Source organism: Oncorhynchus gorbuscha, linkage group LG16, assembly GCF_021184085.1.
Source record: "Oncorhynchus gorbuscha isolate QuinsamMale2020 ecotype Even-year linkage group LG16, OgorEven_v1.0, whole genome shotgun sequence".
In the NCBI taxonomy this organism is placed as follows: Eukaryota; Metazoa; Chordata; class Actinopteri; order Salmoniformes; family Salmonidae; genus Oncorhynchus; species Oncorhynchus gorbuscha.
This window is the reverse complement of record NC_060188.1, coordinates 13,861,345-13,877,854: the sequence shown is the minus strand read 5'-3', so window position 1 is coordinate 13,877,854 and position 16,510 is coordinate 13,861,345. Positions and strand designations below refer to the sequence as shown.

The 16,510-nt window shown below is 41.7% G+C and overlaps 2 protein-coding genes across 6 annotated transcripts; both read right to left on the bottom strand.

The window, feature by feature from the left end:
• On the bottom strand, positions 1–4,792 carry LOC124000752. 5 transcript variants are annotated; one of them, XM_046307336.1, is made up of 6 exons: positions 4,707–4,792; positions 3,263–3,359; positions 1,844–2,440; positions 1,711–1,746; positions 1,401–1,529; positions 1–1,293 (listed from the first exon to the last, which is right to left on the bottom strand). In XM_046307336.1, exons 2-6 carry the CDS (start codon positions 3,292–3,294, stop codon positions 303–305), a joined length of 1,785 nt encoding a protein of 594 aa, XP_046163292.1. In that variant the 5' UTR covers positions 3,295–3,359; positions 4,707–4,792; the 3' UTR covers positions 1–302. The 5 variants fall into 5 exon arrangements, with proteins under 5 accessions (XP_046163292.1, XP_046163295.1, XP_046163294.1 ...); XM_046307339.1 differs by having other exon boundaries at positions 1,401–1,526; XM_046307338.1 differs by lacking the exon at positions 4,707–4,792 and adding an exon at positions 3,774–3,909.
• Positions 4,793–9,487: 4,695 nt separating this feature from the next.
• On the bottom strand, positions 9,488–12,306 carry LOC123998565. Its single transcript, XM_046303532.1, has 5 exons — positions 12,275–12,306; positions 11,439–12,035; positions 11,306–11,341; positions 11,001–11,126; positions 9,488–10,475 (listed from the first exon to the last, which is right to left on the bottom strand). Exons 1-5 carry the CDS (start codon positions 12,304–12,306, stop codon positions 9,488–9,490), a joined length of 1,779 nt encoding a protein of 592 aa, XP_046159488.1.
• Positions 12,307–16,510: the final 4,204 nt, after the last annotated feature.

The following is a 16,510-nucleotide window of genomic DNA, read 5'->3' as shown; positions in this document are numbered from 1 at the left end:
AGTTTTAGATGCACTATTGTTAAGTGACTGTCCCACTGGATGTCATAAGGTGAATGCACCAATTTGTAAGTCGCTCTGGATAAGAGCGTCTGCTAAATGACTTAAATGTAAATGTAAGTAAACTGAATACATTTCATGAAATTACCTTAATTTTTGTTTTATAGACTCGTGTATAGAATGATTCATAAAAATGGAAAAAGTGCTTTGTCACCATCTATTTTTGACTGTTGAACATTACAAGTGCCACTGTACAGTATGTTTGAGAGGCCCTAACTTAAAACTGGTAAGTATTTGATGTGGTCCTACTGCGTGATACACATTGATTTTTTCTCTTTCAGATTATGCTCCAGAGGGTAAAATGGCTGCTCCAGGATTCTCTGGCACTTCCTGGACTTCCAAATTCCTCTACACAGCGAGTCATGGATCCTCTGCCAGGAGTCCAACTCTGTGCGCCACAGTGCTGATCTGGCACGGATGAGCTGGGATCTCTCACTCTTGCTGCCTTTGGCCAGGCTGACGCTGTCTTTACAGATGAAGAAGACATCCAGGCCAATGAAGAGGGCGTTGAGAGTGATAAAACCAGCCCGCGCCGAGCTGGAGAGTGCTAGTGGGGTGCCTTTGGCCACCTGTCCAATGTCCGGGATTTCCCCTGCTAGCTTGGGTAGGTTTCGTGCTGCTTTGCCTTCCTGGAGCACCAGCTTACCAGCGCTTGCGATCAGATCTTCATTTGCAAAGGTCTTCACACTCAGAGCTGAGGCACAGTCTATTATGGTGTCAATGCCTTTTCTGATGGCCCCGGCTGTGAAAATCACGTTCCCTGCTCCCAGCACGACATCCACCCTGCTTTGCCCCAGGATGGGCTCCATATTCCTGGCCACATCCTCCAGACACTCCTGAAGACTCTCTACATCCTCCATGAAACTCTGAAATATTTCACTAGCTTTCTTCTCATGGATGCTATTGACCTTCATCTCTGTGATACCAGTGGTTATACTGTTGACCCCACTGGTGAGCCCCAGGCTGGCCCCTGCAATTGTGAGGGCCAGTGACACTCCACCAGTGACAGGGGTCAGGGCTAAGCCCACGATGGTTAGGATCCCTCCAGCCACCCCCACTGAGCTGCCTGCCACACTGGAGATCTTAGCCCCCAGCTTCATCCTGTCCAGCTGCACAGCATTCTCCTCCAACTCGGTCAGAAACTGCTCCATCCTGGGTCGGCACTGGCTGAACTGACCAATGAAGCGCTGAGCAGCCCCTTGGAACAGGAATGTCAGTCTGAGGTTCTGGTCCATCCTGGGGAGATGGATTCAACATCTATTTACTGTATACCAGTAAACATAGTATACCAGTAAACAAAAATATCAATAGAAGTTTAAAGAGAACAACCAAACTAACCTTACCTGATATCACTCAGCTGATTCAAATGGTCCAGCATCTTTTGTATGGACTCTTCCCGCACATCAGCACCAAGGTTGACCACAGGGATGTCATTCTTCTTTTTCCAAAACAGCATTTGACTGATGTAGCTACTGTAGCGATGCATATTAATTTCAACATTACATTATATACATTACATTATTATGTGGCTTTTGAATTATATCACAAAAGCCCAATAACCTTGTCAAATGACATCTGAGAAGGGCAAAAAAGAAAGAAAAATAGTACAACTATGCTAATATAATATAAAATGCTGATTTTGAGGGATCTTACCCAAGTTTATTCTCAGACTCTGGTCGGATCTGTAATCTTGAAGGAAAAAATGGGCATCAAGTGTTTGTAAAATGGCAATGAAGAAGATTATATGAGTTAATGTTAAAGCAATTGTGATGGGAGCTCCACTTACCCCTTCTCCATCCTTTTACAGACCTGCTGGCTGATTTGTATGTATCTATCCAGTTGGCAGGCCAGCACCTCTACATTGAGGAGGCTGGGCATAAAGAAAGCCTTAGCATCCCTCTTAAAATGGATGAGGAGAGGGCAGGCCATTCTGGCAGCAATGATGACAGCCTGAACACTGGCAGGGCTCGCCCCCTGAGGCAGACAGAGGAACCTGTTCTCCTCAAATACCAACAGACAGGTGACCGCCAGACACTCCACAGCATTCAGGAAGTAATCCAGCTTCTCCAGGCCTCCCAGAGTGTCCTTTAGTACAGCTCCCAGCTCCTTCTCCAGCTCCTCACGCCTACTGTCTGCAGTCACCTGGGTCAGACCGCTCCATACGAACTCCCCAAACGCCTTGGCCTTGGTCGCCGACTTACGGACATGGTCGAACTTAAGGTCAATTCTCTCTGCCCTCTCCTTGATGTCCCTCATCATTTCCAGTTCTGTCTCCCTCTGAAGGGCCCATTTGGAATGCCTGTCACAGAACTCCCTCACTGTGTGAATGTGGCTGAGGGTGTCTGAGATGTACTGGCCCAAGAGCTCCCTTGTTAACGCTGATCTGTAACAAAAGAGGGCTATACTATTGAATTCAGGATAATCACTATATAAAATTACGAAGTTGTAGATTTACAGAGTGCCAACTTTACCCTTCTTTTGAACAACCTTTATTGAATGAATACATTGGATTCTTTGTCAACACTGCCCTCTGTTGTTTTTGTAATTTAGCCCAACAGCACTCTCCTTACTGCCCCAGTTATTAAACCTCTTACATGTAAGGTCCGGTTCCAACTGACATTTTCGCTTATAAATCGATCTGTGGACACAGTAGATCGAAATGGATTAAGCGAAAGCCCTGGTTCCCACAGACACAGTATTATTTTTTCTGAGTCTGTGTGATGTAGGATATGAAATCTGAAACCACTTGAAGCTGGGATGTCCCTCCTACCATTTCATTCACTCTTCCTACTGTCCATCACCTCCTGAACCCTACATCACAGGTTTCATCATGGTAGCACATTCAGAGATAAGTTTTAGATGAATGGCTATACATCTATAGTTAGTCATTTTATAATTTGAATATGCTATATTTAGAAAGCATAAGTCATTTCAAACCTTATTCATACAGTTTTGTTGAATAGGAAATACATCATAAAATACTTCATATTTGTACTGTGTACTTGAGCATGTCCTCAAAAGTGACTACACCTCAGCAATTTATAACTTATTTTTGTTACCAGAATGGTGAGATGTTAACCTTTCTTTGAGTAGACAGCATTACTAGTTATTATTTACGGCCCTCTCATGATGCATTACTTTTGTGGATTACGTAGATGACATTTTTTATTACATTTAGTTACATTTAACTGGTTAATAGTCTCACCGTGACATGATGCTTTCCCTGTGTTTGGACATTTCCTGGTTTGGCTGATATCGTTACTGAACAGTGTTGCCTTGTCTCCAGTGTATGTCCAATGGAACTATGGATTAAAGATACAAATAAAATCACAGGCATGAAAAATAAAAGTCTACATTTCTGTTCTGAAATCCTTTTGAATTAGGATTCACAGACATCGCATAGCTACATGCGCAAACACAGTACTTCATTTGTAAATCGGGAGGTCCCGGAAAACATTGTGAGCGCGAGGAGTGGTATCCCACCGTATCCGGGGTACACAGGAAAGAAAGTGACAAACACAACGTAGCAGCGCAGCAGACAGAGTAAACAACCAAGTAGCCTACTATATATGGTGGTGAAATGAACAGGGGAATAAGTTGCTGATTACGATTTATTTTAGCCTCATTCTAGACATTAGTGTACAACAACAGTTTCAGACGTCACTGCAGAACATCCGCCATATGCATATGGATGCATATGCATCAAACTCGATTACCTTTTTCTTTGGGGCGAAATTTCTAATAACCGAAATGTTGCAAGTTCAAATCCCCGAGCTGATCTGTCGTTCTGCCCCTGAACAGGTAGTTAACCCACTGTTCCTAGACCGTCATTGAAAATAAGACATTGTTAACTGACTTGCCTAGTTAAATAAAGGTAAAATAATTTAATCTATTTTTTTTGGGGGGGGGGGGGGGGCTTTCCTACGTTTCAAATTCAGTAGGAAGGCTACGTGACGTGATTTACGCAGAGACCTCTTTTCACTAGTCAAGATCGGTTACTTATTAAACCCCCGCATAATGTACAAATAAGAAAGCTGGTATTGGATCACTGTGGCAAGATATGATGATTACACCGGATGACCGCGCTTTTACATGATGATCTTTCTGGGGGGGGCGGGAGCAATAACGAGGAGGCAACTTGATTTAACGCTCATCGCTTTTATTAGAACCGTAAATAGGTACCGGAATGACAAAGTCAAATCTGAGATGCTGGATCCGGCTCAAATTAAGCACTGAGGCCAAAGGTGTTAACACTTTTTGAAGTACAACATTTAAAAAGGGACAATCTGCAGTTGTTACATTCATTTTGTAATGTATAAAATAACGATAGCCCGATGTACACATTATCGCTTGAAGAATATAATATATTGTCTCATTAGCTTAGTCCAACTCTCGTATCCCACCATAACCTACAACATAGTTTGTTTTACTCCAATGTTTGTATAACACTATATACATACCCTCAATACATGGTTAACACTATAATGTTGATATTATGGATGGTCAGTCCTTGTATGCATAGGTCTGTCTGTGAAGTGGTTACAATCTCCAGTCCCTCAGTTTTCTGCTAAAACGCTTTGTTATTGTTTCAACTGTTGATTTCCCATTTCAATGAATTAAATAAATATGGATTTATAAATCTCACTCACCTTGACAAAGGGGCTGAATGCTGTTCAGTCTCCCTACATCGGGAATGCTGTCTTCTCAGTTTCGTTTCCCTTTACCAAACTCAAGTTGGACCCATTGTGCTATAATAAGAACGCTTGGCCACGTCACCGCCATGCCTTTGAATGATTGAGACTGCGAGGCGAGAAAGAAACGCTAAACACAGAGCAAATTCTTTAGTAAACAAATCTGTTGCGTGGAACAACATTGTGGCCTATTTTTTGTGTGTTCATTTTAAAGTTTTATTTTTGAGACTAGATATTCTGTAACATACTAGTGACTGCAGAGGGTAGCTGACAAATGTAATACCCATTTCAGACAGATGTGGTATGTTACCTGTAAAAAATACAAGGCAATATTTATATCTCATATACAGTAAGTGAACAGCAAACCTGGTTTCAAAAAACAATTAAAGCAACACCTCATGGCACAGCGCCCTTCCTCATGTGGTCTACTTTTGTGTGTATGTACTGACATGTATGTGTAACTTATAGATGAACACACAGGCGGACTACATGTGACATGTATGTGTAACTTATAGATGAACACACAGGCGGACTACATGTGACATGTATGTGTAACTTATAGATGAACACACAGGCGGACTACATGTGACATGTATGTGTAACTTATAGATGAACACACAGGCGGACTACATGTGTGTGACATGTATGTGTAACTTATAGATGAACACACAGGCGGACTACATGTGACATGTATGTGTAACTTATAGATGAACACACAGGCGGACTACATGTGACATGTATGTGTAACTTATAGATGAACACACAGGCGGACTACATGTGACATGTATGTGTAACTTATAGATGAACACACATTTAGACTACATGTGACATGTATGTGTAACTTATAGATGAACACACATGCGGACTACATGTGACATGTATGTGTAACTTATAGATGAACACACATTTAGACTACATGTGACATGTATGTGTAACTTATTGAACACACATAGACTTATAGATGAACATTTAGTGACATGTATGTGTAACTTATAGATGAACACACATTTAGACTACATGTGACATGTATGTGTAACTTATAGATGAACACACATGCGGACTACATGTGACATGTATGTGTAACTTATAGATGAACACACATGCAGACTACATGTGACATGTATGTGTAACTTATAGATGAACACACAGGCGGACTACATGTGACATGTATGTGTAACTTATAGATGAACACACATGCGGACTACATGTGACATGTATGTGTAACTTATAGATGAACACACATGCGGACTACATGTGACATGTATGTGTAACTTATAGATGAACACACAGGCGGACTACATGTGACATGTATGTGTAACTTATAGATGAACACACATGCGGACTACATGTGACATGTATGTGTAACTTATAGATGAACACACAGGCGGACTACATGTGACATGTATGTGTAACTTATAGATGAACACACATGCGGACTACATGTGACATGTATGTGTAACTTATAGATGAACACACAGGCGGACTACATGTGACATGTATGTGTAACTTATAGATGAACACACATGCGGACTACATGTGACATGTATGTGTAACTTATAGATGAACACACAGGCGGACTACATGTGACATGTATGTGTAACTTATAGATGAACACACATGCGGACTACATGTGACATGTATGTGTAACTTATAGATGAACACACAGGCGGACTACATGTGACATGTATGTGTAACTTATAGATGAACACACATGCGGACTACATGTGACATGTATGTGTAACTTATAGATGAACACACAGGCGGACTACATGTGACATGTATGTGTAACTTATAGATGAACACACATGCGGACTACATGTGACATGTATGTGTAACTTATAGATGAACACACATGCGGACTACATGTGACATGTATGTGTAACTTATAGATGAACACACATGCGGACTACATGTGACATGTATGTGTAACTTATAGATGAACACACAGGCAGACTACATGTGACATGTATGTGTAACTTATAGATGAACACACATGCGGACTACATGTGACATGTATGTGTAACTTATAGATGAACACACAGGCGGACTACATGTGACATGTATGTGTAACTTATAGATGAACACACATGCGGACTACATGTGACATGTATGTGTAACTTATAGATGAACACACAGGCGGACTACATGTGACATGTATGTGTAACTTATAGATGAACACACATGCGGACTACATGTGACATGTATGTGTAACTTATAGATGAACACACAGGCGGACTACATGTGACATGTATGTGTAACTTATAGATGAACACACATGCGGACTACATGTGACATGTATGTGTAACTTATAGATGAACACACAGGCGGACTACATGTGACATGTATGTGTAACTGATTTTATAAAAAAAAAAATTTCACCTTTATTTAACCAGGTAGGCAAGTTGAGAACAAGTTCTCATTTACAATTGCGATCTGGCCAAGATAAAGCAAAGCAGTTCGACAGATACGACACAGAGTTACACATGGAGTAAAACAAACATACAGTCAATAATACAGTATAAACAAGTCTATATACAATGTGAGCAAATTAGGTGAGAAGGGAGGTAAAGGCAAAAAAGGCCATGGTGGCAAAGTAAATACAATATAGCAAGTAAAACACTGGAATGATAGTTTTGCAATGGAAGAATGTGCAAAGTAGAAATAAAAATAATGGGGTGCAAAGGAGCAAAATAAATTAATTAATTAAATACAGTTGGGAAAGAGGTAGTTGTTTGGGCTAAATTATACGTGGGCTATGTACAGGTGCAGTAATCTGTAAGATGCTCTGACAGTTGGTGCTTAAAGCTAGTGAGGGAGATAAGTGTTTCCAGTTTCAGAGATTTTTGTAGTTCGTTCCAGTCATTGGCAGCAGAGAACTGGAAGGAGAGGCGGCCAAAGAAAGAATTGGTTTTGGGGGTGACTTGAGAGATATACCTGTTGGAGCGTGTGCTACAGGTGGGAGATGCTATGGTGACCAGCGAGCTGAGATAAGGGGGGACTTTACCTAGCAGGGTCTTGTAGATAATATATGCCATTTAGCAGACGCTTTTATCCAAAGCGACTTACAGTCATGTGTGCATACATTCTACGTATGGGTGGTCCCAGGGATCGAACCCACTACCCTGGCGTTACAAGCTCCATGCTCTACCAACTGAGCTACACAGGTCCACTTAGATGACATGGAGCCAGTGGGTTTGGCGACGAGTATGAAGCGAGGGCCAACCAACGAGAGAGTACAGGTCGCAATGGTGGGTAGTGTATGGGGCTTTGGTGAGAAAACGGATGGCACTGTGATAGACTGCATCCAGTTTGTTGAGTAGAGTGTTGGAGGCTATTTTATAGATGACATCACCGAAGTCGAGGATCGGTAGGATGGTCAGTTTTACGAGGGTATGTTTGGCAGCATGAGTGAAGGATGCTTTGTTCCGATATAGGAAGCCGATTCTAGATTTAATTTTGGATTGGAGATGCTTAATGTGAGTCTGGAAGGAGAGTTTACAGTCTAACCAGACACCTAGGTATTTGTAGTTGTCCACGTATTCAGAGCCATCCAGAGTAGTGATGCTGGACGGGCGAGCAGGTACGGGCAGTGATCGATTGAATAGCATGCATTTAGTTTTGCTTGCGTTTAAGAACAGTTGGAGGCCACGGAAGGGGAGTTGTATGGCATTGAAGCTCGTCTGGAGGGTTGTAAACACAGATTCCATAGAAGGGCCAAAAGTATACAGAATATTGTGGTATTGAAAACACAAACCATGATATTGAAGTGCCCAAAGTCGGTATGCTTTATTTTTTGTTTGTTTGGTCATTGGCACAGAAACCTGTTGGTGGAAAATCTGTTGTATATTTTTGATATAATTATAAATGTGGCATAAACATTTTGAAAATCTGGTTAACCCCTAGCTGATCATTGTCTACAGCCAGCTCTGATCGTAGTGTAATGAATCTGGCAGGGAGAGAACTCGTCTGCAGTGGTCGGCAAACCCTCAACCTTCTGGCCCTGCGTGGCATTAACTGTGTCACAAAAGCATGCTGAAGTAGTAAAGTCGATATCCACGATTAAAAACACAGGCTTGGTACAGTTATTGTTATTTGTGGTCGTACAAATGATTTAGAATTCATTCTATGAGAGGGAGGGTGTTCAGTTTATTTTATAGTACAAGGGGAGGGTCTTGTGAAATAATGTGTCACTTTGGGGAGGGTGTTCAGTTTATTTTATAGTACAAGGGGAGGGTCTTGTGAAATAATGTGTCACTTTGGGGAGGGTGTCATTATTTGTTTAGAACACCTTCATTTGGACAAGCCCCTCCCCCCAGTGCATTTTGATCTGTCCCTTTGCAAGACGTCTTCAACTTCCAGTGAAGTGAGGAATGTGAGTCTTCTGTGTATGAAGGTACATGTCACCAACACAATATTGGAAACATTATTACATTTCACTTTCAGTATTTTGACTAGACTGAACACATATTTTGGAAACATATGGCCATGATATTAAACAGACTCATTTTAAAAAGTGCCAAACTGAATAAGTTTCATGAAATTGAACATTGTTTTATTTCTTATAACATTAAATTGTAAAGTTGATAATAAAATTAGGCTTGTGTACAGAATGAGTGATGAAAATGAAAAAAGGGCTTTGTGTCATCTCTTTATTTTTAATTGTGGAACATTCTAAGTGCCACTGTACAGTATGTTTGAGAGGCCCTAACTTCAAAGACTGTTAAGTCATTTATGTTGTCCTACTGTGTCATACACATCGATTTCTTCCCTCTCAGCTTCTCCTCCAGAGGGTAAAATGGCTGCTCCAGGACGATCTGACTTTTCTCTAATGTTAATAGACCTCTATACAGCGAGTCATGGATCTTCTGCCAGGACTCCATCTCTGTGCGCCACAATGCTGATTTGGCACGGATGAGCTGGGATCTCTCACTCTTGCTGCCTTTGGCCAGGCTGACGCTGTCTTTACAGATGAAGAAGACATCCAGGCCAATGAAGAGGACGTTGAGGGTGATGAGACCAGCCCGCGCTGACTTGGAGAGGGCTAGTGGGGTGCCTTTGGCCACCTGTCCAATGTCCGGGATGTCCTCGGCTAGCTTGGGTAGGTTTCGTGCTACTTTGCCTTCCTGGAGCGCCAACTTACCAGCGCTTGAGATCAGATTTTTGTTTCTAAGGACTTCTGCAGACTTAAAACCTGAGGAAAGGTCAACTAGGGAGTCAATGCGTTTTCCGATGGTCCAAGTGGTGGCAATCACCTTCCTTGCTCCAACCATGTTCACCGTGCTCTGCCCCAGGATGGGTTCAATATTCCTGGCCACATCCTCCAGACACTCCTGGAGACTCTCCACATCCTCCATGAAATTCTGGAATATGTCACTGGCTTTCTTCTCATGGATCCTATTGACCATCTCTGTGATACCAGTAGTTAAACTGTTGACCCCACTGGTGACCCCCAGGCTGGCCCCTGCAATTGTGAGAGCCAGTGACACCCCACCAGTGACAGGGGTCTGGGCTAAGCCCACGATAGTTAGGATCCCTCCAGCCGTCCCCACTGAGCTGCCTGCCACACTGGAGATCTTAGCCCCCAGCTTCATCCTGTCCAGCTGCACAGCATTCTCCTCCAACTGCGTCAGAAACTGCTCCATCCTGGGTCGGCGCTGGCTGAACCGGCCAATGAAGCGCTGAGCAGCCTCTTTGAACAGGAACGTCAGTCTGACTTGCGGGTCCATCCTGTCGGAGGGGAAAGATATCTATTTACTGTTTTCCAATAGACTAGTTCTTGAATCTTGTTAAAAAATGTCAACATAAGTGTCACGTTCTGACCTTTATTTCCTGTGTTTTGTATTTAGTTAGTATGGTCAGGGCGTGAGTTGGGTGGGCAGTCTATGTTTGTTTTTCTAGGTTTTGGGAATTTCTATGTTTCGGCCTAGTATGGTTCTCAATCAGAGGCAGGTGTCATTAGTTGTCTCTGATTGAGAATCATACTTAGGTAGCCTGGGTTTCACTGTGTGTTGGTGGGTGATTGTTCCTATTCTCTGTGATTGCACCAGATAGGACTGTTTTGAGTTTTCACATTTATTGTTTTTTGTAGTCAGTTGTTCATGTGTACCTTAACGTATTAAAAAGAACCATGGACACTTACCACGCCGCGTATTGGTCCTCTGATCCGTTTCGCCTCTCCTCTTCGGAAGAAGAGGAGGAAATTCATTACAATAAGTTTTAAGAGAAGAACCAAACCATGGCAGAAAAACCTACCTGATCTCACTCAGCTGATTCAAATGTTGGAGCATATTTTGTATGGACTCTTCACTCACACCACCAAGGTTGACCACAGGGATGTCATTCCTCTTTTTACAAAACATCATTTGACTGACTGAGCTACTGTAACAATGAATATTCATTTGAATGATAAATTATATTCAGAACATTATTTTGTGGCATATGAATTATATCACATAAGCCAAAGAACCATGTCAAATTACATAAAAATTTAAGGAAAATAATACAACTATGCTAATATAATATACATGCTGATATTAAAACTGTGTGAGGGATCTTACCCAAGTTTACTCTCAGGCTGTTGTCTGATCTGTAATCTAGAAGGAAAGAATTGACATCAAGTGTTTGTAAAATGGCAATGAAGAACATGATGTACGTTAATGTTGAAGAAATTGTGATGGGAGCTCCACTTACCCCTTCTCCATCCTTTTACAGACCTGCTGGCTGATTTCTATGTATCTAACGAGTTGGCAGGCCAGCACCTCTACATTGAGGAGGCTGGGCATAAAGAAGGCCTTAGCATCCCTCTTAAAATAGATGAGGAGAGGGCAGGCCATTCTGGCAGCAATGATGACAGCCGGAACACTGGCAGGGCTCGTCCCCTGAGGCAGACAGAGGAACCTGTTCTCCTCAAATACCAACAGACAGGTGACCGCCAGACACTCCACAGCATTCAGGAAGTAATCCAGCTTCTCCAGGCCTCCCAGAGTGTCCTTTAGTACAGCTCCCAGCTCATTCTCCAGCTCCTCACGCCTACTGTCTGCAGTCACCTGGGTCAGACCGCTCCATACGAACTCCCCAAACGCCTTGGCCTTGGTCGCCGACTTACGGACATGGTCGAACTTAAGGTCAATTCTCTCTGCCCTCTCCTTGATGTCCCTCATCATTTCCAGTTCTGTCTCCCTCTGAAGGGCCCATTTGGAATGCCTGTCACAGAACTCCCTCACTGTGTGAATGTGGCTGAGGGTGTCTGAGATGTACTGGCCCAAGAGCTCCCTTGTTAACGCTGATCTGTAACAAAAGAGGGATTCAGATAGGAGCTTTACCATTGAATTCAGGATAATCACTATATCAAATTACAAAGTTGTAGATTTAGAGTGCCTATCCAACTTTACACTTTTATTGAATGGCCTTTATTGAAAACCTTGGATTCTTTGTCAACACTGCCCTCTGTTGTCTATGTAAAGTAATCCAACAATACTCCTTTTTTTGCCACAGTTATTTATTGCCTCAGTTATTAATAGTCTCACCGTGACATGGCGCTCTCCCTGCGTTTTGACATTTCCCAGTTTGGTTGATATTGTTTCTGAACAGAATTCGTCTTGTATTGGACATGTCCATTAACTGTGGATCAAATAGTCAACAATCATGAAAAATTGAAGTGTGCATTTCTCTGCTGAAATCATTTACAATCAGGATTCACAGACATGGCATGGCTTACGTGGGCAAACATGTTTAGATACTTTTCGAAGTACAACATTTCTTTAGTGTCAAAAAAAAGGATTTATTAAACCTCACTCACCTTGACAAAGAAATCTCTGTACAAGAAATACTTGGACAAACTTCGAAAATATTACATTAGGCTATTTTCTGGCAATTGTGCCTTTATTATGTGCCAGACTACAAAACAATCCGTGGTGAGTTTAGCATGTACATCTTGGTGGGGCAACAACATCAAAAAGTGGGATGCATGCCAGCAAAGCCACTACACAACATTAATTGCACTATACCACTGCTATACCACCTGGCTGTCAGCAGAGCCTTGTCTGGCAGCGAAATAGTTAATTCAGCCTAATTTACTGCCTTTAAAAAATGTATAGCTGATATGGCTGACTTGCTTAAACAAATATGGGTTCTACTGACAATTGAGATGTACAAACTATGGCATAAGAGGACGACAAGCGGATAAGAGGCAATCTGTAATTTCGATTAAGACATTAATGAGCGAGCTAGGATGTACGTTCGCACTTTTGAAATGTACTGTGACAGAATTCAGAACATGCGCTGTTCTTACAGTGTTCTTCCTCTACACAAAGTCAGAACCGCAGGATAAATAAAGGGGACAATGAACGCTCTTACAATATTCAACGATCACGTCTCTCAAAAACAGGTTATAGGCTACATGTGCACCACCAAGTCAGAACATTAGGCTAAATTAAGAGGTGAAAATTATTATGGTGAGGCACAGGGGCTACTTACATCTTACTACACAACATACACTTAGTATTACATTCTTAGTTACAGTATACATATCTTCCTGGCATATTACATCATTTATGCAGCAGCATACAATACATTTTTGGATGCACCTTGTTGTGCTGTGCTCCCTTGAAAAGGAAGGTCCTTCATGGCCAATATTTTTTTATTAAACTTTGTCATCAAAGTCTGGAATTCTCTGAATTCATGGTGCTTTCAAGACAACTGGGAACTCAAAGAAGAAGTTGAATCACGATGATGTCAGTGATCTTCAGGTAGTAGCTCTAGAAAGAGGCCCAAGTTCCTGATTTACAATTCCGAGTTGGATGAAAGTTCAAAACCTATTTTCCCAGTTGCAGCTCAGATTGTGCAGTTCCGAGTTAACAGTTGTTTTGAGAGCGGCACAAAGTATGCATCATTGACATCATGGCCAATTTTTTATTTTATTGAACTAGACAAGTCAGTTAACAACAAATTCTTATTTACAATGACAGCCTAGGAACAGTGATTTAACTGGCTTGTTCAGGGGCAGAATTAAATAATTTGACCTTGTCAGCTCAGAGATTTGATCTAGCAACATTTCAGTTACTGGCCCAACCTGCCACCAACGTTGAATGTTTATCATTTTAAACTAGGAAAAGAGTCCCTTATTCTTAGACCACACAGCTACAGGCAATCCACTGAATAGCAGGCTAATGATTGCTTTGCATGCTTGCAGTTAGCCACTGATTCCTTCCAAACCACACATTGTTGAATTTGCAATTTCCAACTTGTTGTGTAATGTTTATGTCCAATGGCCAATGAGCACTGCAACATTTTATCAATATTTCTCTTCATATTTTTTTTAACCTTTATTTGACTAGGTAAGTCAGTTAAGAACAAATTCTTATTTACAATGACAGCCTAGGAACAGTGATTTAACTGCCTTGTTCAGGGGCAGAACGACAGATTTTTACCTTGCCAGCTCGGGGATTCAATCTAGCAATCTTTTGGTTACTGGCCCAACGCTCTAACCACTAGGCTACCTGCCGCCCCATATGACAAGGATTAAAAAGGATTTGCCAGTAGATTGTCGACTTGATTCATGCTGATTACTGCTAGCTAAGATTTTGAAAGTCCAATCAAAGCTACTATAGATATAACATGATTTGATGTCATTTTATCTGTGGCCAATGACCTTGAGCCTTCTTGGATGGGGACTTCTAATGTAACTCAATAGCAGCACCCAAGGGGCTAGAATTTTCGAGATCTATCCTTAGACTTGGCTGTGACATAGTGTCCACATGAATGACAGAACACTGAGATAATCACTGCGCAACACTCCGTATTTCCTGCTGGCTTGCACCACCACCACCACAGAAGCACTGAGTTAGGCTGAAACACCTGCATTTTGGAGTTGCCTTACTCAAGAAAACAAAAAGAGACCATGTTTGTATGCGGCTTTATTAACTCAATAATATATATTTTTTTACATTGTTTGCAAACTGACATGTGACACATGTTAATGCCAAAATAACATGCAAAATAGGCAAGCCCCCCCCCAAAAAAACATAAACAGGTGGGGCTCTGACCCCCCTGCCCTGAATGACGGGTCGCCACTGCAAACAATTCTATATTGCCTATTTACGAGATTGACTTGTTAAGTCAGTAGGCATAGGCTACCAACTAAAATATGGGTTTATAATTGCAATTCAACTTTGCCATGGTCTGTTGAGCTAGATGCAGGTAGTCTGGCCCCTGATAGGCCAACATCTCATTTCAGGGAAAAGTCCACAATGAAACGGACATTAAATGTGGAGAATGATACATCTGCGATAAAGCTGTGACCATGAACACAATTGATAACTTCCAATTGAATTAACTAAACATGGCTGAAGTAATAGACTATCTATTAAATCCATTTGCCAGCTCCAGGTAGGCTACACAAGTTGCACAAATTTACTTGCAATGACTCCAGTAATATTGTCATTTCAACATATTTATTGTAATAGCCTACTTGATGGCCAACAGATACAAATGTATGCTTCTACACATTTAATGTCAGTAGCATGTGAGGGAGTTTCCACCTGAACAGCACTTGAGACCCAAGAACTGAGCATGAGTAAAATCCTTCCCATGATACTGTTTTCCATATTTTCCAGTGCTTTGCTGCCGTTATATCAGTTCTAGCACGTTAATATGTTTTATGGAAAAGGGTTTGAAATAGGTATCTATATAATGATCCAATTATCCTACCTACAATGATCCTACCTACAATTATCCTACCTAAAAGTTGTCACAAGGTGCTCTGCTGCAGGGCACTCTCATCCGGCCCACCTTCCACACCACTCCCTCAGTCAGCAACAGCTGGCTTGCTTACTGCCTGATAGTCAGTAGCAGCAGGTCACAGTAAAATATACTGTATATATATATATTTTTAAAGAGAAATGCCATGGCGGCCGGCAGTGCATTTTAGAAGCAGCCCAAAAACCCACAACCCATGGCCAATACATTTTCACCCACGACATTGTTTTCATAGTAGCCCAATTGTCCCAAAAACTGTGGTCATGGCAACCCTGCAAACAACTGTGCTTGCAAATTACTTTAGATGTTTGCTTGAAAAAATGAAAAGGGGGGGAAACCGGCAATATTACCCTGGGACAGTGGAGGGCTATGAGCTGGAAATAGCCATCTACGGCCAAACAAGGAAGTGACGACACACCCAAACAAGGAAGAGACGTGCAAGAGAATAAAATCAAAGATGGTACAGGCAGAAACTGCTTCTCCAATAGAAAACCCTGATCACACTTGTAGGTGATGTCAAGGTAATGTTGGCTAGCTAAGCTCATGCGCAGAAACACATCATCGGGTCCAACTGTTGTCTCGTTCCGAACTGAGCATGTGCAGGCCGTCAAATCAAAGGCACCTTTTCGATATAAAGTTGTTTTTGGCTAAAATTAAAATGTGTCAGATTGTCACTTTCACAAGGTTGGAGTAATAACAAGTTGGCTCTAATCTAGATTGTGCCTTTAGATTTAGAGAAGATTAACAACTAAGGAAGAAATTTTCACTTCTCTCATTGACTTCTCAAACCCCAAACCGCGGCTTGGTATGCTTGGCCTGTTTCGCAAGCGTTCCTGGAAGTCTCTCAATGTTGCGCCTCTAGGGTTAGAAAGTGTGATAAAATAGTGTACACATACATAGGAGATGGGAAACGAAGGTCTGTAACCATGGTTATGTGTGCTATTGGATCACTTCAATATGCTATTCTTCCACATACGTTCAGAGTAAGAATTTCAGATTAGTCCAGT